General features: G+C 41.9%; 1 protein-coding gene across 2 annotated transcripts in view; it reads left to right on the top strand.

Moving 5' to 3' along the window:
• The window catches only part of ARHGEF26 (Rho guanine nucleotide exchange factor 26), a 65,914-nt gene that overhangs the window by 7,503 nt on the left and 33,522 nt on the right, over positions 1-24,889 (top strand). For both annotated transcript variants that reach the window (XM_075098642.1, XM_075098643.1), the window contains exons 5-6: positions 8,265-8,321; positions 12,741-12,901. In XM_075098642.1, coding sequence (XP_074954743.1) covers positions 8,265-8,321; positions 12,741-12,901 — 218 coding nt within the window. The remainder of the gene's footprint in view (positions 1-8,264; positions 8,322-12,740; positions 12,902-24,889) is intronic.

The raw sequence follows: 24,889 nt of genomic DNA, 5'->3' as shown, positions 1-24,889 counted from the left end.
TACAGGCATGGCACCTGATGCAGTACTGAACTAGACTTTCTATTTGAGAACCTTCATGTGTGGAGTTGTCAAATCCTGTATGATAACAATAATAAAAAGGGCTTTTCTATCTGCCTGCAGTGTATGAACTCATAAGAAACTAAGAGTGAGCTTTTTGGAGAACATTTAAAGATCCTGAGATGGGGTGCTATTTAAATCCAGTTCCTTTCAAATTCCTCTCTTGAACTCTCTTCCTCTTCAGATTCCTGTTACAGGTTAGACAGCTAGCAGTAATTAAGCAGATGACTAGGTGAAGAGCTAGTTTATCTACTAACTTTGTTCCTTCCAATCTTCATCTGTTAATGTAAAAGTTTAATTAAAGGAGAATAACCAATATTTCCAAAATATATTCCAAAAGTATATTTTGGTATTATTTAAGAATTTCCAGCAGATCATAGGCACTGATGATAACATTTGCGCTATATTAAATGTATTTACTTTCTAACAAATGCAGCGTTCAGTTGGTATGGTTAATGACTGTGTATTATTGTGCATGCAAAGAATCACAGTGTCAGTTAGATTAGAAGGGACCTCTTGAAATCATCTTGTCCAATCCCCCTGCTTGAGGAGGGTCAGGTAGAGCAGGTTGTCTGGGACTGTGTTCAGTCAGGTTTTTAATATCTCCACAGGTGGAGATTTCACCACCTCCCTGGGCAACCTGCTGCAGAGTTTGACCACTGCATCTGACTGGAGGACTTTGAACTTAAATGTCTGTTTTCCCAGGTTGTTACTGGTGCAGCCTGGAGAATATGGTGCACATTCACTTTTCATTACTACTGTCAGTATTGCTGTGATTCTTCTAAATACTTTTGAGATCTAGCATGGGAAAGAGATGTCCTATAGCATAGGTAATGTTCATAATTATTGAAGTATTTAATGAGTGTTTTAGTATCAAGTCCTCCATTTCATGCTCAGTAGGTTCAATATGTTTATGTAGCGCTGCATTAAGATTTTGCATGTTCTCTGAACTGCTGTCTCTCTAACCTGAAACTCTTTCCAAGCTTTGGTCATCTTGCATTTCATTTTTCTGATCATCCCTTTCTCTGGTTTAGGACACGTGCAGTTGTGATTTTTCTTATTAATTTAAAAAGCTGCCACAAGTTGCTTTACTGAACCACTCACAGGGTCACCTTTCCGTGGCTGCCTCTTCTCTGTGGTATCAAAAAAAAGACTACCTGCTTTAACTGTCAAGGATCTTCAGGGCTAATCTCTGCATTAACTCTCATTTCTCTCCCAGTATGAAAAGGCTTATCTTCAATTTGGTTTATGGTGCAGCCACTTATAATATTTCTCAAATAAATATATCTGGTGCATTTATCCCCTGCAGCACTTCCTTATTTTGGAGGAACTTCTCGTACATAACCACAGTGTTAACATGTTGTTCTGTCATCCATTCCTCCTTGTCTCCATGGTTGAATCAGCCATAACTGAGTTGCTGGAAAAAAGCAGTCCAATGTGACAGTAAGACAACATACAGTAGCTGTAGTGTTGGGCCTCTTCCACTCCTTCTGGTCATGTTCGTAGCTTACATTGAGTTGTTTGCATAGTGCACAGATGTGACTTTTAGGCTCTTTCAGCTAAAACATTTTGAACATCTCAAAAAAGAGAAATTGAATTTTCTTTGACAGAATATGCAAAAAATAGTCTCCATATTTGGGCCTGTTTCTCTTTGGAAGTGTTGCTGTTGATTAAAAATATAAGGTTGAACCATTTGCTTATGTGATGAATTTATCTGTGTACTTTGTATGTACGCACCCATATATGACAAAATAATGATCACAAAATACAGCTACAGTTCTTTGAAGATGAATACAGCGGTTGCCAAATTGACGTCACTGGAAATTTACAGTTGCTGTTATTAACAGGAAGTGCTGAAATCTCTTGGATGTGTTCACAGGTATTTCCTGTGTTGGCATATTTTTAGAAATGTCCTCTGCTGCATCCAAACAAAAAAGTGACATTTTACTTCCTAATGAGTGATTTTAAGCTTTCAGGTTGTTGATTGAAGGTACTTTAATAGTTTCATAGAATTGTAGAATAGTTTGTGTTGGAAGGGGTCTTTCAAGGTCATCTAGTCCAACCCCCCTGCAGTGAACAGGAACATCATCAACTGGGTCAGGCTGCTCAGAGCCCCGTCCAGCCTGACCTTGAATGTTTCCAGCGATGGGGCATCTACCACCTCTCTGGGCAACCTGGGCCAGTGTGTCACCACCCTCATTGTAAAGCATTTTTTCCTTATATCTAGTCTGAATCTACCCTCTGAGTTTAAAACCATTACTCTCTGTTGTATTGCAACAGGCCCTGTTAAAAAGTTTGTCCCTGTCTTTCTCATGTGCCCTGTTCAAGCACTGGAAGGTTGCAGTAAGGTCTCCCCGCAGCCTTCTCTTCTCCAGGCAGGACAGCCCCAACTCTTTCAGCCTTTCTTCACAGGAAAGGTGTTCCATCTCTCTGATCTCTTCTGTGGCCTCCTCTGGACCCACTCCAAAAGGTCCACATCCTTCCTGTGCTGAGGACTCCAGAGCTGGACATAGTACTCCACATGAGGTCTCGTGAGAGCAGAGTAGAGGGGCAGAATCCCCTCCCTCGCTCTGCTGGCCACACTTCTTTTGATGTGGCCCAGGATACAGTTGGCCTTCTGGGCTGTGAGCGCATATTATCAGCTCATGTCCAGCTTTTCATCCACCAGTGCCCCCAAGTCCTTCTCCACAGGGCTGCTCTCAATCCCTTCATCCCCCAGCCTGTATTGATACCTGGGGTTGCCCTGACCCAGATGCAGAACCTTGCACTTGTTCTTGTTGAACCTCATGAGGTTCACACAGGCCCACTTCTCAAGCTTGTCCAGGTCCCTCTGGATGGCATCCCATCCATCAGGTGTGTCAACCGCACCACTCAACTCGGTGTTGTTTGCAAACTTGCTGAGGGTGCACTCGATCCCACTGCCTGTGTCATTGATGAAGATACGAAACAGCACTGGTTCCACTACAGACCCCTGAGGGACACCACTTGTCACTGATCTCCATCTGAACGTTGAGCCGTTGACCACTACCCTCTGGATGCAACCATCCAACCAATTCCTCATCCACCAAATGGTTCACCCATCAAATCTGACTCTCCCCAGTTTAGAGAGCAGGATGCTGTGGGGAACCATGACAAAGGCCTTACAGGAGTCCAGATGGACAACATCTGTAGTTCTCCCCTTGGGAACTGATGCAGTCACTCCATCATATAAGGCCACTGGCTTGGTCAGGCAGGACTTGCCCTTGGTGAAGCCATGCTGGCTGCCTCAGATCACACCCCTGTCCTCCATGTGCCTTAGCACAGCTTCTAGGAGCATCTGTTCCATGATCTTCCCAGGCACAGAGGTGAGGCTGACAGGTCGGTAGTTCCCAGGGTTCTCCTTTCTACCCTTTCTAAAAATGGGGTGCAGTGTTTCCCTTTCTCCAGTCACCAGGCACTTCACCTGACTGCCATGTCTTTTCAAATATCACGGAGAGTGGCTTGGCAACTACATCAGCCAATTCTCTTGGGACTCTGGGGTGCATCTCATCAGGTCCCAGTAATAGAAAAGCATCTAATTAGTTCCTGCTTGGTATTCAGAAGTGTATGCTTGTGGTGACATAGGAATCTGTAAATTGTGTTCAAAGAACAATTGCTCAAACACTGGAATATTTGTTATTTTTATAAGTATATAAATGCATGTGTATATACTTTGGCGTGCATGCAAATCAAAGTGTGGCACTTCTTGATGTTGTACCATCTTTACTCTTGAGCCTGCTGTCCAGGTTTGTGGTGCCTGGTATGCAGGAATAAAATGAGGAATGATATATCCTTTAAAATTTCAGGGAACAAGTGGAGTAAGAAGAGTAAGCTGTTGATGATAGTATGTTAGGAACTTTTGGGGACCAAAACAGAAATGGGAGAATGGAAGTGCATCTGTTAGGTCTAATGTCCCACGGCATGCTGCTGCTTCACAAAGAGAACAGTATCTTTCACATGTGTAGTGCTGTGCAGTGCCGTCTTTCCCTTCCCTGGTCCAGCATGCCATCCACAGGTGACTGTCCTGATTTGAGGTTCTGTGTTTAACACTCCTAGGAAATGCATAGAGTCAGTCCCTCCTTGGTGCTTCGCTTTGTTTTATTTTTTTGGGGGTGGTGTGTGGTGTTTTTGGTTGGGTGTTTTGTTTTTGGGTTTGTTTTTTTATGTTCTCCTTTTAAATGACATAATGCATGTGGCTTGCACTGGGAAGGAGTAAACTTCAGGGGTCTCTGCTGTGGAATCTGGTAGCTGAGCATGTGGCTTCAGGCTCTGCAAAATGTGGCGATGGTTGTATATGGAGAGCTGGGGCAAACTTGCCTTGGCTGATTTGGCTGTAGGATGCTGAGTGGGGAGAGACGTCCGATTATTATCCACTAGTGGATGTTCAGGTTGGCAGCGATGAGATAGCTGAGAGAGGTGCAAAGAGAATCAAAAGGGACTTTAGAGAACTGGGGTGATTACTTGAAGGATCAGGAGCGCAGGTAGTGTTTTCCTCCATCCCATTGATAGCTGGGAGACATACGGAAAGGAACAGCAAGTCCCATCTCATTAACACGTGGCTCAGAGGCTGGTGCCAGCGGTGGAATTTTGGGTTTTTTGATCATGGGGCAGTTTACATAGCACCAGGCCTGCTGGAGAGAGATGGGGTTCACCTGTTGCAAAGGGGGAAAGGGATTCTTGCTCAGGAGATAGCAGGCCTCATTGAGAGAGCTTTAAACTAGATATGAAGGGGGAAGGGGGTAAAACCAGGCTTGCTAGGAACGAGCCTGGGGGTGGCATGCCTGTGTTGGAAAAGAGATCAATAGATCAGCTGAAGTGCATTTACACCAGTGCACGCAGCATGGGCAATAAACAGGAGGAGCTGGAAGCCATCGCGCGCCAGGGAAACTATGATGTGTTTGCCATCACGGAAACATGGTGGGATGACTCGCACAACTGGAGCGCTGCAATGGATGGCTACAAGCTCTTCAGAAGGGACAGGCAAGGAAGGAGAGGTGGAGGGGTAGCCTTGTATGTTAGAGAGTGTTTGACCATCTAGAACTCAACGACGGTAATGATAAGGTTGAGTGCTTGTGGGTAAGGGTCAGGGGAAGGCCAAGAAGGCAGATATCCAGGTGGGAATCTGTTATAGACCACCCAACCAGGATGAGGAGACAGGTGAAGTACTCTACAAGCAGTTGGCTGAAGTCTCACAATCTCTAGCCCTTGTTCTCATGGGAAACTTCAACTTACCAGATATCTGCTGGAAATACATCACAGCAGAGAGCAAGCAGTCTCGTAGGTTCCTGGAGTGTGTGGGGGAGAACTTCCTGACGCAGCCGGTAAGCGAGCCAACCAGGGGAGGTGCACCGCTGGACCTGCTGTTTACGAACAGAGAAGGCCTGGTGGGTGATGTGGTGGTCGCAGGCTGTCTTGGGCTCAGCGACCATGACATGATAGAGCTTTCAGTTCTTGGAGAAGTAAGGAAGGGGGTCAGCAAAACCACTACCCTGAACTTCAGAAGGGCAGACTTTGGATTGTTAAGGAGTCTGGTTAACAGAGTCCCTTGGGAGGGAGTCCTGAAGGGCAAAGGAGTCCAGGAAGGCTGGATGTTATTAAAGAAGGAAGTCTCAAAGGCGCAGGAGCAGGCCGTCCCCATGTGCCGTAAGTCGAGCAGGCGGGGGAGAAGACCAGCTTGGCTGAATAGTGGGCTTTGGCTGGAACTCAAGAAAAAAAAGAGAGCTTACTGCCTTTGGAAGAAGGGGCAGGTGACTCAGGAGGACTACAAGGATGTTGTGAGGCTATGCAGGGAAAAGATTAGGAAGGCAAAGGCCCAGTTGGAACTTAAACTGGCTGCCGCTGTTAAAGATAACAAAAAAATGTTTTTATAAATATATCAGTGACAAAAGGAGGACCAAGGAGAATCTCCCTCCTTTGCTGGATGCGGAAGGTAACCTTGCCACGAAAGATGAGGAGAAGGCTGAGGTACTTAATGCTTTCTTTGCCTCAGTCTTTAATAGTCAGACTGGTCATCCTCGGGGTTGTAAGGACCCTGTGCTGGGAGATAGAGAGCAGAATGAGGTCCCAGTTGTTGAAGAGGTGGCAGTCACTGCCTGGCTCCTTCACCTGGATGTTCACAAGTCCATGGGGCCGGATGGGATCCACCCGAGGATACTGAGGGAACTGGCAGAGGAGCTCACCAAGCCACTCTCCATCATTTACCAGCAGTCCTGGTCAACTGGGGAGGTCCCAGATGACTGGAAGCTAGTGAATGTGACACCCCTGTACAAGAAGGGTCGGAGGCAGTATCCAGGGAACTACAGGCCTGTCAGCTCGACCTTGGTGCTGGAAAGGTCATGGAGCAGATCATCTTGAATGCCATTACACGGCACATGCGGGACACCCAGGGGATCAGGCTCAGCCAGCATGGGTTTATGAAGGGGAGGTCCTGCCTCACTAACCTGGTCTCCTTCTATGATAAGGTGACCTGCTTAGTGGATGAGGGGAAGGCTGCAGATGTTGTTTGCTTGGACTTTATTAAGGCCTTTGACACTCTCCCCCCACAGCATTCTCCTGGAGAAGCTGGCTGCTCACGGCTTGGGCAAGTGCACTCTGTGCTGGGTTAAAAACTGGCTGGACGGCCGAGCCCGGAGAGCGGTGGTGAATGGAGTCAAATCCAGCTGGTGGCCGGTCATGAGTGGTGTTCCCCAGGGCTCACTGCTGGGGCTGGTCCTGTTCAATATCTTCATTGATGGTCTGGATGAGTGCACCCTCAGGAAGTTTGCAGATGACACCAAGCTGGGTGGAAGTGTTGATCTGCTGGAGGGCAGGAAGGCCCTATAGAGGGACCTGGACAGGCTGGATCGTTGGGCTGGAGCCAATGGTATGAGATTCAACAAGGCCAAGTGCAGGGTCCTGCACCTGGGTCACAACAACCCCATGCAACGCTACAGCCTTGGGGAGGAGTGGCTGGAGAGCTGCCCGGCAGAGAAGGACCTGGGGGTGCTGGCTGACAGCCAGCTGAGCATGAGCCAGCAGTGCCCAGGCGGCCAAGGCAGCCAATGGCATCCTGGCTTGTATCGGGAATAGTGTGGCCAGCAGGAGCAGGGCAGTGACGGTGCCCCTGTGCTCGGCACTGGTGAGGCCCCACCTCGAATGCTGTGTTCAGTTTTGGGCCCCTCAGTACAAGAAGGACATCGAGGTGCTGGAGCGTGTCCAGAGAAGGGCAACAAAGTTGGTGAAGGGTCTGGAGAACAAGTGTGATGAGGAGTGGCTGAGGGAGCTGGGGGTGTTTAGCCTGGAGAAGAGGAGGCTGAGGGGAGACCATATCGCGCTCTACAACTGCCTCAAAGGAGGTTGTAGCGAGGCGGGGGTTGGACTCTTCGTCCTAGTAACAAGCAATAGGACGAGAGGAAATGGCCTCAAGCTGTGTCAGGGGAAGTTTAGGAAACCTATTTCACCGACAGGGTTGTCAAACATTGGAACAGGCTGCCCAGGGAGGCGGTTGAGTCTCCATCCCTGGAGGTATTTAAAAGAAGGGTAGATGTGGTGCTTGAGGATATGGTTTAGTGGTGGACTTGGCAGTGATAGATTAGTGGTTGGACTCGATGATCTTAAGGGTCTTTTCCAACCTTAACGATTCTATGATTCTATGATAGGGTTGAGGATAGAATTACCGGGGTATTTACTCAGGACTTTGCAATATCTGTCTAGGGTAAAGTTACCCTAGGCCAACAGACTACCTGTCTAGGTAGTTTGTCTAGGTCTTTAGGTGTGTGTAACAAAAGAAGGTGCTAGGATTTTTCAGGCCAACTCAGAAGATGAACCTTGCGATGTACATGTGTCAGTCCAGGAAATCTAACTTAAAAGGAGGAAGCAGTTTTCGTGCTTCTGTGTATGTGTAATACCCAGGGAGGTTGCGCAGGGTGACTGTGATTCAGCTGTGTGTGCTTTTGCTGCAGTAGTTCTATGTGTATGTCCTGGGATAGTTTTTAACGAAATTACTTGGTTCTTTCAAGAAGTCAAATGACAGATGTTATCGACTTTCAGTTTTTTTATTTCTGCTGGTTCATTGCTGTCTCTTTGAAGTGCACAGATTCTTTGGCTGAATTCTTAGTCCAATGTTTTGATAATTCTGTGGTTTAGGTTTTTTTAATTGTATTTTTCTACAAAAGCTGTTAAAAATAAATTTTTTTTTTTGGCCTCCTTAGGTAAAGAAAAATGGATTATCGGCAGCGATCAGCCAGGAAGAAAGAAAAAGGCAAGAGGTACTCTTTAAAGTAACACATTCTTTTTTGTTGATTGTTTAGGGATGCACCGCATGCCTGATTTAATACTCTGTATTTGTTGATAAGGAGACAAGCTCATCACACTGCTTCCTGTCTTAGAGTGAAGTGTCTTCTCTCCCTAGGGAGAATAAATAAACAAAATGTTTCTATTGCTGATGTGCCTATGTCCCTGCCACGGGTCTCCTGCCAACACCCTGCAGGTCTTGTTGGAGGCATGGTTCCTAGGTATGCGCGCTCCAGCAGATGTAGCCTGGTCAGTGGCTACTCAGTAGCAGCAGCCAGCCACTGCTGCCGGTGGTACTGGGGAAGGTGCAAAATTAACCTTGTGTTCACAGAGGGTAAGAGGTGGTGCCTAAGTTTTTAAAGGCAGTGACAAGCAAAGAACAGCTTTTTACAGTGCCTCTTAGCTCAAACTAATCCTGTGAACAGTTCTGAACACACAAGTGCTGTGTTTCTGGTGTAACTAACCTTTTTCCTTTCACACTGAAATGGAGTAGGTGCATCCATGCTGTCAACAGTACAGACAACAGCAGCAATTACTGATGTAGTTATCTTTTCTCTCTGTGTCTCTTTCCCCTTTGCTCCTTTTGTCCTCTTTATTCACTTTCCTCTTCCTCTTTGCTCCTTTTGTTCACTTCTTCTGCTTTACCCTCGTTCCTTACTTACAGGGCTATATCAAAATGAATGAGAGGTGTTGAAAAGAATAGCCTGACCTAGCCAACCATATACCTGCAGTTCTTGAGGTATGTCCTTCAATAGGGAAAAACCCCAAGGTTGTTTTTTGTTTGGTGTGGGTTTGCTTGTTTTTTTTTTTAAATTTTTTTAAGTAGAAACACTGTAGCAGTATCTGCCATGAAAATTAGTTCCAATATCTTTATTTCACTTCAGGACATACCTCAGTGAATGTAGCCAAGTGAGACCTGACTGGGGTTTTCTGTGAAGTTCAGATGCGTATAGCAAGCCTCAAATGTTAATTTAGCTGTGTGACCTACAGCTGTTGTGTTCATACATAAAATACAGAAACATCTTGCATTGCATACATTAGATTTATACCTTAGTTTGGTTTTTTTTTTTTTAAACAACGTTACGTTTCTTTAGCTATCTTCTTTTCATTTTTCGGGGGAATAGCCAGTGTAGCAGTTCAGGCCGTGTGTTTTGCTTTTCTGCCTCCTCCTGGGAAGCTTTGAGGCACAAGGCATTTATTTCGGTCATATCCTTTAGGAGCCTTTAGTCTATGTTTCCTGAAGTCATATTTACATCCCTTCAAAGAGAACCAGTTCTTTAGATGCCTTTTAAATGTAAAGTCTTTAATGTTATCAAAAATGTTTTCAAGCCTGAGATGTTTTTTATTTGAATATTAGAGGCCTGTTCTTTCAGAGGGAGCCTAAATAAATATTCTTAAGATGTAGTTGTACTACCAAGTCCTGCTTTTGCTGTATGTCTTTTAAATTGCCTTTTATCAATTATGCTTTATCTATTCTTTAAATTGCTTTTTGGAGCCTTTTAGATTATATTTGCTGTCGTAGTATATTGTCACTGCACAAAAATAGTTTGATTTATACCTTCTTGAAATGTCAATGTCATGCATTCATATGCATCCCATCTTTCAGAACACATTCTTGAGATGGAACTGTGTGCATCTTCTGTCTAAAGACAATGTCAAACAGACAGGCTGATTTGAACTAAAAAATTTTTGATAAACCTTTTCTTGCAAGCTGGAAATTCTAAGTGTGTATGTGTGTACAAACTACAGTATGCATCTGGCCACTTAAGGATGTTTGCTGTCCATCAGGATTCAAACATCTGTTTACCTTGATGTAATGCAAATTAACCACAATATGGTTTCAAATGTTGTTCAGAAACACTGTTAGCAAGCACCTAGTAAATGCCACCCCAGCCTCTGAATGTGGTGTAGTTACTGTAAGTCAAAATCAAGGTTGTTTCTTCATCCTTTTTTTATTTTTCATTTTCTGAAATGTGTTTGGGTCATGGTAAGATGATATTCTCTCACTTCCTTGCATATTAGAAGCAAAGTTCCTTTCTTTGTCCCATTTATTTCTGACTATGCTAATGACTTCCTGTCACCAAACTGGAAGAGGGTCCGTGAGGGTCCTCAGTAAAATCATAAATAAAACCCCTCCAAAACAATAGGAGAGCTTGTATATTTTTCTGTGTTGAAAAATGTATGGCTAGAAACCAGTTAGCTAGCCATGGAACTCTACAGCAATCCTTAGGTAAATCCTTCGTGGATTTTCTGGGAGAAGTACAGTGAGACTGAAGATGGGAGATGTAATTGCTGGGCAAAGGCCAAAACGTCCTTCTTGGGCACCTTTCTGCACACTGTTAGCCAAGCAGTAGGTAGGTTTGCTGCCCGAGTTTGGCTGATGTATGTATATGTTCTCTAGATTCTTGAGGCTGAGGAAGTTGGCAGGCAGACAGTTTAATATTAAGCGTCACCTTGCATATCTCCTTGCACAGCAGTATTCGCTCCTGCAAATAACATGTAGCATGTTGTAGCTGTTACCTGGCTGCTGCTGTGTCTCTCACCAGATCCCTTCAGCTTTTTAGGTAGGTCGTAAGATGGAGAGACTACCTATATGCACATTAGACTTCCTTTCCTTGTACATGTAATGGCCCTGTAGGTTTCCTGTGGAGTTGTTGATCTTTGTACTGCATAGATTTTTAAGGCTTCAGCTAAAACAGATTTTGTTCTGTTCTAACAAATCCAAAACTTGTTATTTCATTATTAAAATCTCAGTTCTTTGAAGAAGACTTTTTAGAAGGGCAAGAAAGGACAGTCTGGGAACACTGAGACTCAGGATACCCAAGAGACACTGTATTTGATCAAAAGCTTACCTTAGTAACACCAGCAGAACTCAACTAGACTTGAACTCTTAAAGAAATCTTAGGAACAGCTGTCCCCAGCAGAATGGTTTGCTTTTTTCCCAGTGTGGTTTGTCTCAATTGGCAGTTGGGAATATTCAGGAAGACTGCCTTCAACATGCCAATAGTCTCCCTCGCCTTTACACCCGGAAGAGCAGGGTTTCTCTAGAGCACACGTGTTGGACCATCTAAGTGAACGCCTCCTGTAGACTGTCAGCTGCATGACCCTCTGTCTGTCTGTGTTTGTAGAGTGATGGGCATTATCCTTTCTAAATACTCAGATCTGTACTGTCACATCAAAATAAATATTTCTCATCTGGTTTGAGAATGCTTGGAAAAGTCAGTTGCACATAACTAATGAAATCATACATGCAAGTATTAACATTAGCTATATCAATAACAAAGTTGTATTTGCTTTGCTGATGGGTATTATGCTACTGTGTTAGTAATGCCTGGAAGGTGGTGCTGACGACAAATGTGACTTTGTGGAGCTTGTGACAAAAGGGTGCATGAAAATTATTTAATTTTTTTTCCATGTGTATACATACAAGAACTCTGGTAGAGTAACAGCAAATAAAACCTGGAGAGGTAAAAGATGTCTAAGCTGATAGGTTTCTACATCGGAGGTGAAAATTTCCAGTGCAACAAGTATGTGGATTTCAAAGTCTGAGAGTCCATTAAAAGTTTGCTTTGTATGTCAGGCAGCTGCTGGCAGTTGCAGTGGCTACTCTTTAAGTGGTAGGGTGATAAAACAGAAGTTGTCTGTGGGAGGTGAGGGAATGTACTGGAGGTCGGCGTGTCTGGTCACTAATTGCAACTGGGGATAGTGGCTGCCACCCCCTCCTGTCTGCTCTGCCTCCAGGTTTCTCTCCCCGCTGCAGATATGCAGATAGCTCAGCTTCTCGTGTGTGTGCGTGCTCCTAGCTTGATCTTTTAAAAGTAACCAAGGTATTACTGCTGAGATATGACTAAAACCTGAATTTTCCCAAGGGTTTTGCTTTTCTGCAGATGCTTCGGTAAGCAGAGCTCTGTTACCCAAGGATGCTTTCAAGTAAATAACTTCCCAACTTCTGTTTAAAAAAAGCAAAGCAAATACTGGCTCGTCAACAGTAGTATGACTGGTGTGAAGCTTCCAACTGGACCGCAGAAACAGATGTGGTTTTTTTTTAAATTAAACAAAAAAAGAAAAAAAACCACAAAACCCCCACCTCTTAGGAGCATGAGTGGGGAGTGATCATAGTTGGAGTTAAGCTTTTGTCTCCAAACTCTCTGCAGTTGCATTGAAAATTCTGAATATAGATTTTCTTAAAAAGTCTTTTTTTGTAGTATGAAATCACCTCTTTCTAAGTAAATGATGCAGCTATCATGGAAATGAATATTTACGTTATAATCTCTAGCTTACATCCAATAACTTTTCTTTGCACCCTGCCTCCATGTTTTCTTTTTTTTTTTTTAAAAGATAAAAAGCCTAGTCAATAGTAAGCCTTTTCTTTCTCCCCTCCACTCTGTTTGCAGGCAATATTTGAAGTGATATCTTCTGAGCATTCTTATTTGCTGAGCTTGGAGATTCTGATCCGCATGTTTAAAAATTCCAGGGAACTGAGTCTCACGATGACCAAAACAGAGAGCCATCACCTTTTCTCCAATATCACGGATGTTTATGAAGCAAGCAAAAAGTAAGTGTACCAATAAATTTTTAGATTTTTTAAAATATGTTTTTAAAATTAAAAATTTAAATTTAAAATTTAGTAATTATAAATTTAAATTATTTACAATACATTTTATAATTATACCTGAGGATGATTACGAATGGTCAAAATATCTTTTAAGCAAGTAAAGAAATGTAGTATACAAAATAGTGTCTTTACTGTTACCACAAAATAAAGGAACAGCTACAAGGTAGCAAATTCAACAAAAATTCAGGCCTGACAGTTTAAGAATGAGAAGTCAGATGTTGCACGTATTAATATGCAGAGTCTTAGTTTTTAATAAGCTGTAAGTAAATTAGAATGGAATTTGATTCTGTTTTCTTTCCGAGCACCAAAGTACATGTGCTCTGCAATGCTGAAGAATCGTTTCATGTAATACTAAGCTAAGGTTTTAATTTGCTATCCATAGATTCCGTTTTTGTAATATGAGTAAGCCCCTGATTATTTGGTTTATATTATCCTTATATACCTCACAGGCAGCTCCTTGAATAGCAGAGGTTTGGTCAGTAACCGTCTACGAGATATGGTAGTATTTGCAGACTGAGGCTATGCCTTACCTGCACTCTTGTTCTCTGAGACTTCTGGCTCTTATCTGGAAAAATAGTAGCTTTTCTTACCAGAATACTCTCTGTTTCTAAAGTTGAACAGTTGTTTACTTTTCTGGCTATACTGATTTAGTAAGGAGAGCTTACATGTAGGCTGAACTGGAGATGTCGGGTTATTATTTTAATACCTGTTGGAACACATAAAAGCAAGTTTCTTACTGGAATCTCAGGTAACCATTTTGGAGTGGTAACTATTTCTTCCAAAACTGTCATGCTAGTTTGAAGATGGAAAATGCAGATAACACTGAATGTGCACGAGTTTGACAGACTTACCTTGCCACTATGTTTAAGCTCATATTTAATGAGAGCCATCATTTTAGTTTCTCTGAAAATTGGTAGGGAAGGAAAGAACATAGTGTAATTTAGTAGAAATAAGCATCCTTCAAATCTAAACAGCCCCTAAGCTAACTGTTGATACATTAAGCAGTCATACCTAGTCTTTGCAGCCTGTCAAATTAAGCTTAGTCTGCCCTTATTAAACTGCTAAAAATTGAGCAAGAGTTTCATACTTGCCCTTAAGAACGAACTGACTCTTGCCAGTGTTTTCCTTAATCAGTTGAATCACTGTTTACTTTCTATTGAGTACTCAATGTGCAGCATACTGTGTGACTGTGGTATCTTTTATGTAAACAGTACAGGCATTTTACTGTTTATGAACAGTGTTGTGCATGCCATAGCATCTGACAGCAGACTTGTATTTCTTTTAAAAAGATCTGCTCTGCTGTGCTTTTTTTTTTTGTAAGATTTTCCAGTACAAAGTCAAGAACAAGAAAAATGGACATGCCACAAATAGTGCCAAATGAAAAGGAAAAGTTGGGAGATCTTCCTTGATACAAATGCTGAAAAGTCTGTTTTATGATTGCTGATAATTACTGATAATTAGTATGGGACACGCATATGCATGTGCACTCGCAGTGTACTGTAGGGTTATGGGTACTTCAAACTCTATTTCAAAAAGTTGTGTAATGAGGGTTTTCTTTGTTATAATCTGTTCGTTACCCTGGCCTGGTTAATAGCAGTATCAGCAGGTGAATTTCTGTGGTCTACGTAACTAAACAATAAAAACATCTGTACTTCTTTTCTTATATCTTATTTCCAGTTTGAAATCAAGCACAATGGCTAAAGGATGCACATGGCCTAGATAAGATAAGATACCAACTGATCTTAGCCGTAGCACTGTACAACTTCAAATGTATCTCCCTCTACCTGAGGCTAATATTTTCCTGTTCCACATTTCAGAAACAGGGCTAACAGTTGGATAAGGAATGTGTCAGACTAGGACCATTTCTGGAGTCAGTCCTTCCTACCTTTTCAGCTGTTATTTTTTTTTGTTCCCTTTTCTTTTGTCCCCTTTGCTTCTTTCTTGTGGAAGTTGTGATGTTCTGAATTCTTTAGCATTAAACCTGTATTTACCTTTATGGAACTTTTCAACTTTCATGTTCCCAGTCATGGTAATGGCCTTTCTTGGCTCCTATTTCTCTGAAGTCCCACAAAGTCTGTGGAATTTTACATCTGTTGTGCAGCAGCTTGATTTTCGTATCTTCTGAAGTTTATGCGGTAATATGATTTTGTTCCATGGAGCATACGTGTGAGAGAGTCTAATGCATTGCATCAAGTGCAAACCTAATTTAGGAGCTATATAATAGGTGTACATTTGGACTTACTTGGTATACTGTCACTTCTCCATCAGCCTGTTCCCTTTTGTTTGAGGTCTTTCTCCAGAGGCTGGTATTTTCTGAATCCACAGCCACCACAGGAATGAGAGTTGTACGGCAGCAGTGTTGTCAGGGAGTGCAGGTTATCAGTGTCCTCATTTTCAAGGAATAGTACTTTTTAAAGGCTTCTCCTTACATAAAATGTGAATTGTAAAAGTAAGTATCATGAGCTTGTGTTTTGCTGGACAGATGTTGATGTCACAGGACCACCATGTATTGAGGTAATTGCCATCTTTTTAAGATAGCTTAATAGAAATCAAAGATTTAATTAGCCTGCAGACTTTGCCTCTCTTTTGGATTGTTTCTGCAAGACACAGCTGACCACGGTCATACAGCTATGTGAATAGGTGCGTGTTTGGTTTTATCCCTGTGTTAAATAAGCCTTCCAAATCATTAAATCCTCTTTTAAATTTCTCGCTTAAAATATTTAAAGCAGAGATGGGGGTGGGGAGAGCAGTGGTTTTAGGGGAATTCTTACAACCCTTTTGATTAATGGTCTTCAAAGGAAGTGGGAGGGGGGGGAAAAAAGAAAGAATGGAAAAATACCACACTAATGTAAAATTATAATCTTATTCTTTCTTGTCTGGAAAGTCTAATGGTTTAAGAACTTGGTGGTTTTGGTTTCTTTTTTTTATAACTTGGAGTATGTAACTCCTTTTTAAACTTAAATGAAAACATATTTTGTTTCCTGAGTTATGCAATACTGTTAAACTATAGCAAAACTTTGTGCTGGCTTTCTACAACCTCATTTGTGTAAATAACGACAGTGATTTTAAAACAGAAGCTCGTTCTCGGTATGTCCAAACTTACTTCCCATTTTCAAGGTCTTTCAAGGTAGCAAAATCCATCCTTTTGTTATTAAATTGTAATAAAATTGAGCATCTGTCCCATTATGCTGCATCTTAAGCAGCCCTTCCTTTACAAAAGAAACAAAATCTGAGTATGAGTGTACTTATCAGTGGTTTTGGTTGCTGAGACAAAAGTTTAGTGAGCTAAAGAATGTGAGCTCATAAAACCACTTATCTTTAGTCAAAATTGCTTAAAGCTTATATCGAGGAACTTTAACTTAGAATATGTTCAATGGAAACTCTTCAGAAACGCTAGGATAGGCTTCTAATGCCTGACAAGGCCATTTCTGATGGAACAAAGCTGCCTTTGTTAGAAGCAGCATACAGACAGCAAGGACTGTCTCTGCTTTTGAGAGCTCATTGGAACGTCTCTAACAAAGAAGAGTTGATCTGAATAATTTGTGCAGCATACAATTTGTTTGTTTGTGAAAACATCTTGTAAGGTGGCTTCAGAAATCTTAAGTCTTTTATTTTGTACTTGCCTGTCTGTGCAACATGGGAGTTCATAACTGAGAGAACACAGACAGACAAATTGCAACCTGAGTCAGTGAGAGCTGTTACATTGAGAAGAAAGCTGATGGGGATGCCATAGGCCAGCTTATTCAGAAATAAAAGCTTGTGCAGTATGAGAATACAGCGCAATCAATCTCTCTAGTAAGAAAAACCCTCTCCAGTCTTAGTACATGGTGCAAAAGAGGTCAGTTTCCCAAGAGCCTGTCTTGGGAAAGAGGGCTTACAGGGAAGTTAGTTAAATGTCTTGAAGAACAATTGCTCTGACAGGTCAAATCACCAAATTTATAGGAGGAAGGAAAGTTTTAGCATTTTGTATCTCCCTCTGCCATTAGGCCAGTGAAAAGCAGAAAGCTGATAGAATATCAGAAGATGAGCAGAAAAAGACATGAACAAAAAATATTTTGCTGGGTTCTGACTGTTTTTAAACTGTGTCTTCCTTCAGGTAGAGAAGCCTGTGTGCATTTGTGAGGTAGGTTAACCTAAGTCACAATCTAGTCATTAATTCTACATGTGTGAGTATGTTAGGAACCGGGTAAGCTATCTCATAGCACTTTTTTGTAAATTAGGTTAAAATTTCACCTCTTTCCAACATACTCTAAATTATGCAGCTTAATCTTTTTCCGTGGGAAAATACAGTCCTAGTGTTCATTTAGAAAGTGTGTAATTCAATCAGTTAACTAGGCATTAAAAACATTACTTTTGGAGAATGTGAAGTTCTGTTGCTCGGTTCCTTTAGAAGATTGCAAAAAAAAAAACCCCAAAAAACAAAACCACCCCCAAAAAACCAAAAACAAACCCCAAGCCCACATATAATAAAGTAAAAATAAAAATCTAAATACTGTGAGTAGACCCTGGGTGATTCAGGTGAACTATAATGAAGAGAATTATTCATAAGTTACAGATTACCGATTTGACTTCCAGGTAAGACAGTGATATAAGTCATTAATGTCCTATTTGGTCTAGACTGATGGTCTTAGTTGGTGTTTTGTATTGTATCACAGTTATTGCTGTTAGCAATTTTTGAAGAAAGCTGAGTAATGTCTTGAGGGCATCCAGCTGTGCGTGGTTACCCTGTTGGGTAAGTGATGCTGAGGTGTCATCTGGGGGAGAATTTCTGTGCTCTTTCAAAGCAAGCTGTTCATACTGGGTGCTTTGAAGCAGATTAAGTGGCTTCCTTATCAGTAAGGCCGAGTGATTATCTTGGATATGGTGGAATGAGTAATGGGAACAAGAGGGAGGAAAATCCTCCCAAGTGGTCTGGAAGCAGGATGTGAGGCACCCGGTGGCTCTGTGCAGGAGCTGGTGCCTTGCCCTGACCCGCGGCAGGTGCTGGTGAGCACTCAGGCAGTACATGGCACTTGGGTTTTTGAGGTGTTGCAGAGCACTGCTAAACTTACCACTTGTGGTTTTTGCCTTTCTCCCAGCCTTGCTGCAGAATCTGCTTTTACTGCCAGTGGGGCCTGTTTTGATTGTCAGGAGATTCCAGGGATTCTGGAGGACGTATTGTAGAGCAGCAAGTCCAAAATACCATTTGTTTTTCTTTAAATTGTATGTGCCCACAGAACACATTTATGGGTTTGCATCATATTGATCACTTGGGACAGCGCATTTGTCCTTGAGTTTCCTCAGATTGCTTCCTTCATGGTTTGTTCCAACATCGGCGCTCGTGGCTGAACTCTTTGGCTTTAATATCCAGGAATTACTTGTTTAGAGGGTTCTTCAGGCAGCTGAAATAACTCTCTGGGTTGACCCGCACTGTTTCTTTGCAAATGACTAGCAGCATTGGTAAGCAGTAACTGTAAAATAATATGCAGTTGGTACTTGCATTCCTGACCCAGTGATTGTTTTTTTGTAATTTAGCTTCCTTATTGGAGACAAGATGAGATGTATGACTTCAGTACTTGGGAACAACAAATCTGAACAGAATCATACTTCCCTCAGCTCATTTTCTTGGGTGAACAGAAGTTAAGAGGAAGCATGCTTTTTTTTTTTTAAACAAGTTTAGAAATTTTTATACAAATATACGCATTGCCTACTACTTAATTTAGCAAATGCCTGGAAATTACCTATACAAAAAATGCCCTTGAAGAAAATGCCTAGTTTTCCAGAAAATACAATAAGCCTTTAGCTTCAAATTATTCACTTAAACATATTGAAAAGAATATCCCAAATTCACAGATTTCTATCCATCACCTTCGTGGTGTATTTTCATGCTATGTAAGCAGAGTAAACTCTGGCCAGCTGTTGCTAAGTGCAGAAGGACACGATAGGAAGGTATTTGGACAGTGACTCTGCCACAGCGACTGGAGAATGATGACACTGCTTGACTGTGGGTGAGCCTGTTCTTCCCGCAGCTGCTGCACTGCCCTCCTTGGTGATCCGGACATGGATCCCAGAGCTTTCCTTTCTGTGGCTCTGACATGTCACCCGCAGTCACAGTGGCAACCAAAGCAGGGAAGTGCTGTTTTGGCTGGTACCTGTGGAAAAGTTTCTTAGCCTAAGATATTTACTATTGGGTTTGCCAGTGGGGGTGGGTTTGAACTCTTAAAATATTTTCTGTGAACAGTCAGTATTTTAATATAATATTGGTTTAGAGTAGAAAAGTGAAGCACAGTGTTTTTCAGTACATTCCCTTCTGTTCTGTGTAAAGTCACGCTCAAGCTGTCTGTTGCGTTCTCCATTTCAGATGCCCCTCTGAAGGAATGCCAGCTAATAGAGACAGTAACAGTAGAGAAAACGGAATCTGTTCATGATTTGCTTGTCTCTGACTTGCACGATCCTTTGAAAATAAATATAGCTCTTGTGTTAGATTTCACAGTCTCTGCTCAGGCATCCTTATCTTTGCCTTCAGGCCTGCTCAGAGGTGTTATAAAATACGACTTCTGGAGAGGCTGTCTGAGAACCTTCAGTAACACTGTGAATGGCACAGAAAGTGTTGGTGGAGGGCATTTGCAGTTGTGTATCTGTTACCAATGAATTTAGTGTGAGCCTGAAGTCAGTTATTAAAACCAGATGGGAGCAGAAGCCAGAATAAATTTGCCTTACTTTGTCACTCTAATGGATTGTACTGTATCTTCAAGAAACACCAACATAAACATAAAACTTCAACTGTCTTCATGATTAGTTCCCCCCCCCCCCCCGCAATGCTGGATATATGAAATTTAAATATTAGTTGCATAAAACTTGTATTTCTTCAGAAAATCTTCTATATCCCAAGGGTCATTTGCGGCGTTATTTAAATGCTGACCGTGTAACCATGTTCTTTCTCTCTAGCATCCTGCTTTCCTGGTGTTTTACCCAGCAGATCTTGAAATGCTTGTCAAGCTTTGCATAGACACAGCATAATCCCTTTAAAATAGTATTAGCTGGTGCTAATGACCTTTGGATCATGTTAATGATTGTGTTTACTTATTTCGCTAATTAAAATAGACACTATGTAGCTGGATTTTGTTTTTTAAAAAAACTCAAGGTGACTGGAGCTGCCATCTCATGCTTTGCTCAGAGTAGACCCTTCAGGGTATTGGTTCTGAAAGATTACATGATGAAGTAGTACATTAAGTATCTTGTTGGGGTTTTAGGGTTTTTTATTTGGCAGTGTAGATGTACCCTGTATATGTCAGCTCTTTTTACCACCTAATAGAAACCTAAATGACTGCAGTTTGCCAAGATGAAGAGTAACAGATGAAGGTCCCCTCATTACAAACTGCAATACTGATTGAAGAATAGAGGGAACCCATGCTTTTGATGAGTATTACTCAAGAGTTGTCTGGAGTAAATCAGGGTGGTTTTCAATACATTCTTTTTTTCCCCCTAACTTCCCTGAAATAATATGATTGCAAAACTCTCAAGTGATTGCATGCCAGGGGAGGAAAGAATTGAAGATCAGGCCTGCTCAACGCTCCTCTGTGGTAGGGCTGATTTAAACTTCTGCAGTAGGGCTGAGTCAACCTGAAAAGACACAGGGTACAGTCTGCACCTTTAACCACTTGGCTGTTTTCTGTGCTACTCTGGTCTTCTCTTAAGGCCTTCACAATCTCTCCCAAGTAATACTGTCTCTGGTTGTTCTTTTTTCTTCCCCACAAAACATGATTCTACTTCCTTGTCTCACTTGAACTGAAGTGACAGCAAATGTCAGGGAATAGTGAGCAATAATGTGTGTATTTCTTGGGAAAAGGTTCAGCAGAAGAAATTGCAACGCCCCTGTGGCTGTGAGATATCAGTTAAAATTGCTGTGTCACCTTAACTGCATGATTTAGGTGTGCATTTTTACTGGTTTGTTTTTTTTTTTATTGTGGTTGCTGAAGCTTGACAGTACTCACAGTGTTTGTCAGATGAAAGATAATTCAATTTCTATTTTAAATTTACAAAAACAGTATTCTTGAATAGTGGCCATTAGACTCTTACTTTGTTTTACCTCTCACTCCGTAGACAATTCTAGCAATTTTGTCTTGCCTGTCTATGCTTGTATTCAAAACCTCATCTGCACACTGTCTTCACAGTATTCTTTGTGTGTTGTATTACTGCCAAAATTATTTTGACAAATTAATTGTCTTTGTGTCTCTTTGTGAAAAATTTATTACTCTGAAACTCTGTACTGTCAATTTATCTTTCTGTGGAAATGCAGCACAGATGGTGTGTAACTCAGTGTCCCAGATTCCTATGAGGACTCACTGTCAAGTCCCCTTGGAACTTCTCCTCTTGTAATTAGATTACTTTTCAAAACTCTTCTGCTGGTCCTTGGTCTAGGACTTTGTGTTCAGTTTTTCCTTTATTTCTGCCATTAAGTACTTCTGGAGATGCTTTTTTCTTCTTTCTCTAGCTGAAGTCCTCAGCCGAAGAATTCCTGCTTCTTTACCTAATTGTCTCCTAATGACCGTTTTTAATGCTAACAGTATAGCTACTTTCCTTAAAAGAAAAAAAAACGCCACCCAAACCCCAAATCTTCCCTCACCAGTGACTTAAGATGGTTTCTGTTACCCAGGAACAAATAGTTTTGGCATCAAATAAAAATAACTCATTTTGAGATGAAATATTGTTTGAAACAAGGACGATTGAAACCATATTCTAGATGAATGGCCTTAAAATTGTGAGTTTATCCAAAAGAACCATAATGACCCGAACTGTTGTAGAGGGCTGTTGTAGTACCAGCACAGTGGAGTTTGTTGATTTGTATCCTTTGGGTTTTTTGCACACTAGTGTACAAGGTCCAGTTTTGGTGCTAGTGGTGCCTGGAGGTTTCCCCTTCCCCATTACTCCCTTAGTTCAGCCAGCTGCCAAACAGGCGAGATGTAGCTGAAAAATAACCCACAAAACAAACCTGGTCAGAGTTTTCCTTGTCTTGCCTCCCTTGCAACCCCGTTGGAGCAGTTCCCAGATCTCATCAAGTGTCAGCCCACAGGCAGTTGCGGTGACGTACCTGAAAGAGCATGGTAGGAAAAGGAGTTAACAAGTTGGACAAGAGCTGTGAAAGCTGGCGTCACCAGAACTATGGCATGAAGCTGCCAGCTGCCATACTTAATTGTACTGAAATCTATCCACATATTATGTAAAAATATTTTTTAAAAAAATAAATTAAAAAATAAATTAAAAAACCAGAAATCCGACAGCAGGATTCGTAGCTGTCTTCCTGGAGTGTCTGGCTCCTCTTCTGTGGCCTAACCTCTGTATAGAGAGTTATGTGAATATTTGTGTTTAAGGACAGTAGAACAAAAGTACTTAAAAAATTTAAAGCCTTCCATCTGTAACCCAAGAACTATTTATCCATTAGGTGTTTCTGTGTCCTTTCCTGCAGAGCATCACTGTCACGATCGTCTGAAACTTAGTGCCCACACAGATCCTCTCAAGCAATTGTGCTTTGCTGTTAGGACTTGCAGGGTTTGTTCTAGTAGTAGCTTATGAATCTTTCACCGGTTTTCACATTTACTGTTGCTGCAGGAAGCGCAAAAGAGGAACACTGTATTTATCTGTGCGTTTCTTTGGTAGTAAAGTGGATGGATGGTCAACAGTTACTCGAACTTGCATCTCTGCTTTCCTTGTACAGGGACTGATGAGGAATGAAGAAACAGCCTTTCTTAGTTGAGAGTGGGCGATAAGTCTTCAAGAAGTCAGTCTGGCTTCGGAGAACTGCCATTGCCCTTCTTGGATAAAAATAATGTGTAGCTTTGAAAAGGCACCAAGTTGTTAGTATGTCTGGAAATATCTGTGTTCGGCAATGGTGCTATAGTGGGAGGATATGTGTTTGTTCCCTTGGCTCCTCTCATGTATCACTGGGTCAATATGCTTTGTTTAAATGAGATTTTAAACCTCAAATTCATGAGGCAAAAGCTTTCAAGGCAGATGGATGAGTTACATTGCATTGTTCCATGTTACTCTGGACAACAGAGAGGTTGGTCTGTGCAGTGGTCATACCTAGGAAAACTTCCCTGCCAAAGTGTGGCATCTGCTAACCTGCATGTCATACTGTAACTTCTACTGTGGATATGGCTGCATCCCTATGATGGTCACGTATAGTGGTGTTTATCTGTACATTTCATAGGAAAAGCAGCTTCCTGTGCAGCAGTATCAAAACCTGCAACTTTCTGCCTACCTTTAAGCACGTGTGATAGTTTGCTGCCCTGGTTAACTTCTACAGTTGTGTAGGAAAGAGGCTGAAGTGCCTGCAATGGCACAGAGAGAAGCCTGACAGCACTCGGATCTGTGCTGTGGTGTCCTCCTGCCCCTCTGCCCTTCCCGTGACAGGCATTGCTGCTTTGCCTTCTGAACAGCACCTACACAGGGCTGTAAAACAGCGTAACATGGTGACTAGTACACTTGCACTTTGAACTTGTTTTCCTTCAGTTATGGGATTTAGGCGGTTGCCAACTTGGCACAGGTGCCCTTGTGAGGAAGATTAACCTGGGAGTGTTTGCAGTCTCCCTCTGGCGCAGGGTGGCCGGGAGGTGAGTGGCTGTGGTGCTACTCACAGGGGTACCTGCTGGGCTCTGAAAGGGAAGGGGGGCAGGAGCCTGATGGGGGAATTTGAAATGAAATGACAAATTCCAGACTTCATCTGGAGAATTTCCTGGGCACTCTCTAAATCACTGCTATTTCTAGACTGTGGTGGAGAGTTCTTTGGCTGATACACTTCCCTCAAGACTAAGCAATGCTTAATTTATGTTTTTGTATGGTTCTTTTTTTTATGTTAGCAGAAAATATTTCCCAGATAACAAGATTGATTAGTTCCCTTACATATAGTAAACACATCAGTATTTGCTAGTACTAGCACTTGGTCATTGTGAACGTAGGGGTTGCAGGTGACAGCTCGGGTTTGTAGAGCAGGAGGCAAGTTATGCATCCAGTTGTTCTGCTCCGTTCTCCAAGGTCTCTGCTTGTTGTGTTTGTTAGTTTGGCCGTTCTAGCAAGTCTGTTACGTGGGAGTAGCCTCATCCCTGTTGCTAGAAAGCTTCACAAAATGATTTATAAAGTCATTGTTTGTGACATGCAAGAGATCCCTTTGTTCTGTGACACATGAGTATGTAAGTAACTTTTCAGTCTCGAGAACAGAGGCAGAAGAACCCTCCTCCTCAGTACTATAAAAAGCATTACTTGGTTCAGCATGGGAGAGGATTTTAAAATGAAGACTCCTGTTGTGATGTCTTTATAATTTATCAAAAAGATTTACATTTCTAGTGCCACAGAGTGTTCTTTCTGCGTTCATTTGTCAGTGAGTATTAATTGGTTGAATCAAGATTTGTTTTTCTGAAATGCATATCATTGAGCTAGATGCCATGAGCATTTATTCGCTATCTCGGGAATCTGGCTGTAACAGAATATATTGCCAGGGTTGCCGTGGCCTTTTTATTGTTCTGGATTTGTGCCAGAATGCTATAAATAGTTGAAAAGGCAGGCGGCTTACCATTAGGACAGTTAGTTGTGGTTAGGCATGTGAAAGTTGCTCCAGTTTGTTGCAGAATGAACAAATAGGCTGTCAGGGGCTCTTCTTTTGTTTGTTTGGTTGGTTTTGTAGTTTCTCAGTGGAAATTACCTAATAAAAGGTACTTTTATGGGCTGTTAACTTTGCAGTGTTTGCCATTTTAAATATATGTGTATGTATGCGTTGTTTTCCATTATTTAGATTGTGGTAACTCCTGTAACAAACTGATTAATTTCTGTCCCTCTCTTTGATCACCCTCTTCTCAGCCATTCTTTTGCTAAAAGCTCCGATTCTGATGCAGCATAAAAGTGCGATGGAAATAAGGCTCTAACTTTCCCCATTTTTACTATTCTAAATTCCAC

This window comes from Phalacrocorax aristotelis, chromosome 7 (genome assembly GCF_949628215.1).
Source record: "Phalacrocorax aristotelis chromosome 7, bGulAri2.1, whole genome shotgun sequence".
Lineage (NCBI taxonomy): Eukaryota > Metazoa > Chordata > Aves > Suliformes > Phalacrocoracidae > Phalacrocorax > Phalacrocorax aristotelis.
The sequence above is the reverse complement of the archived record's forward strand: the minus strand, read 5'-3'. Positions and strand labels throughout refer to the sequence as shown.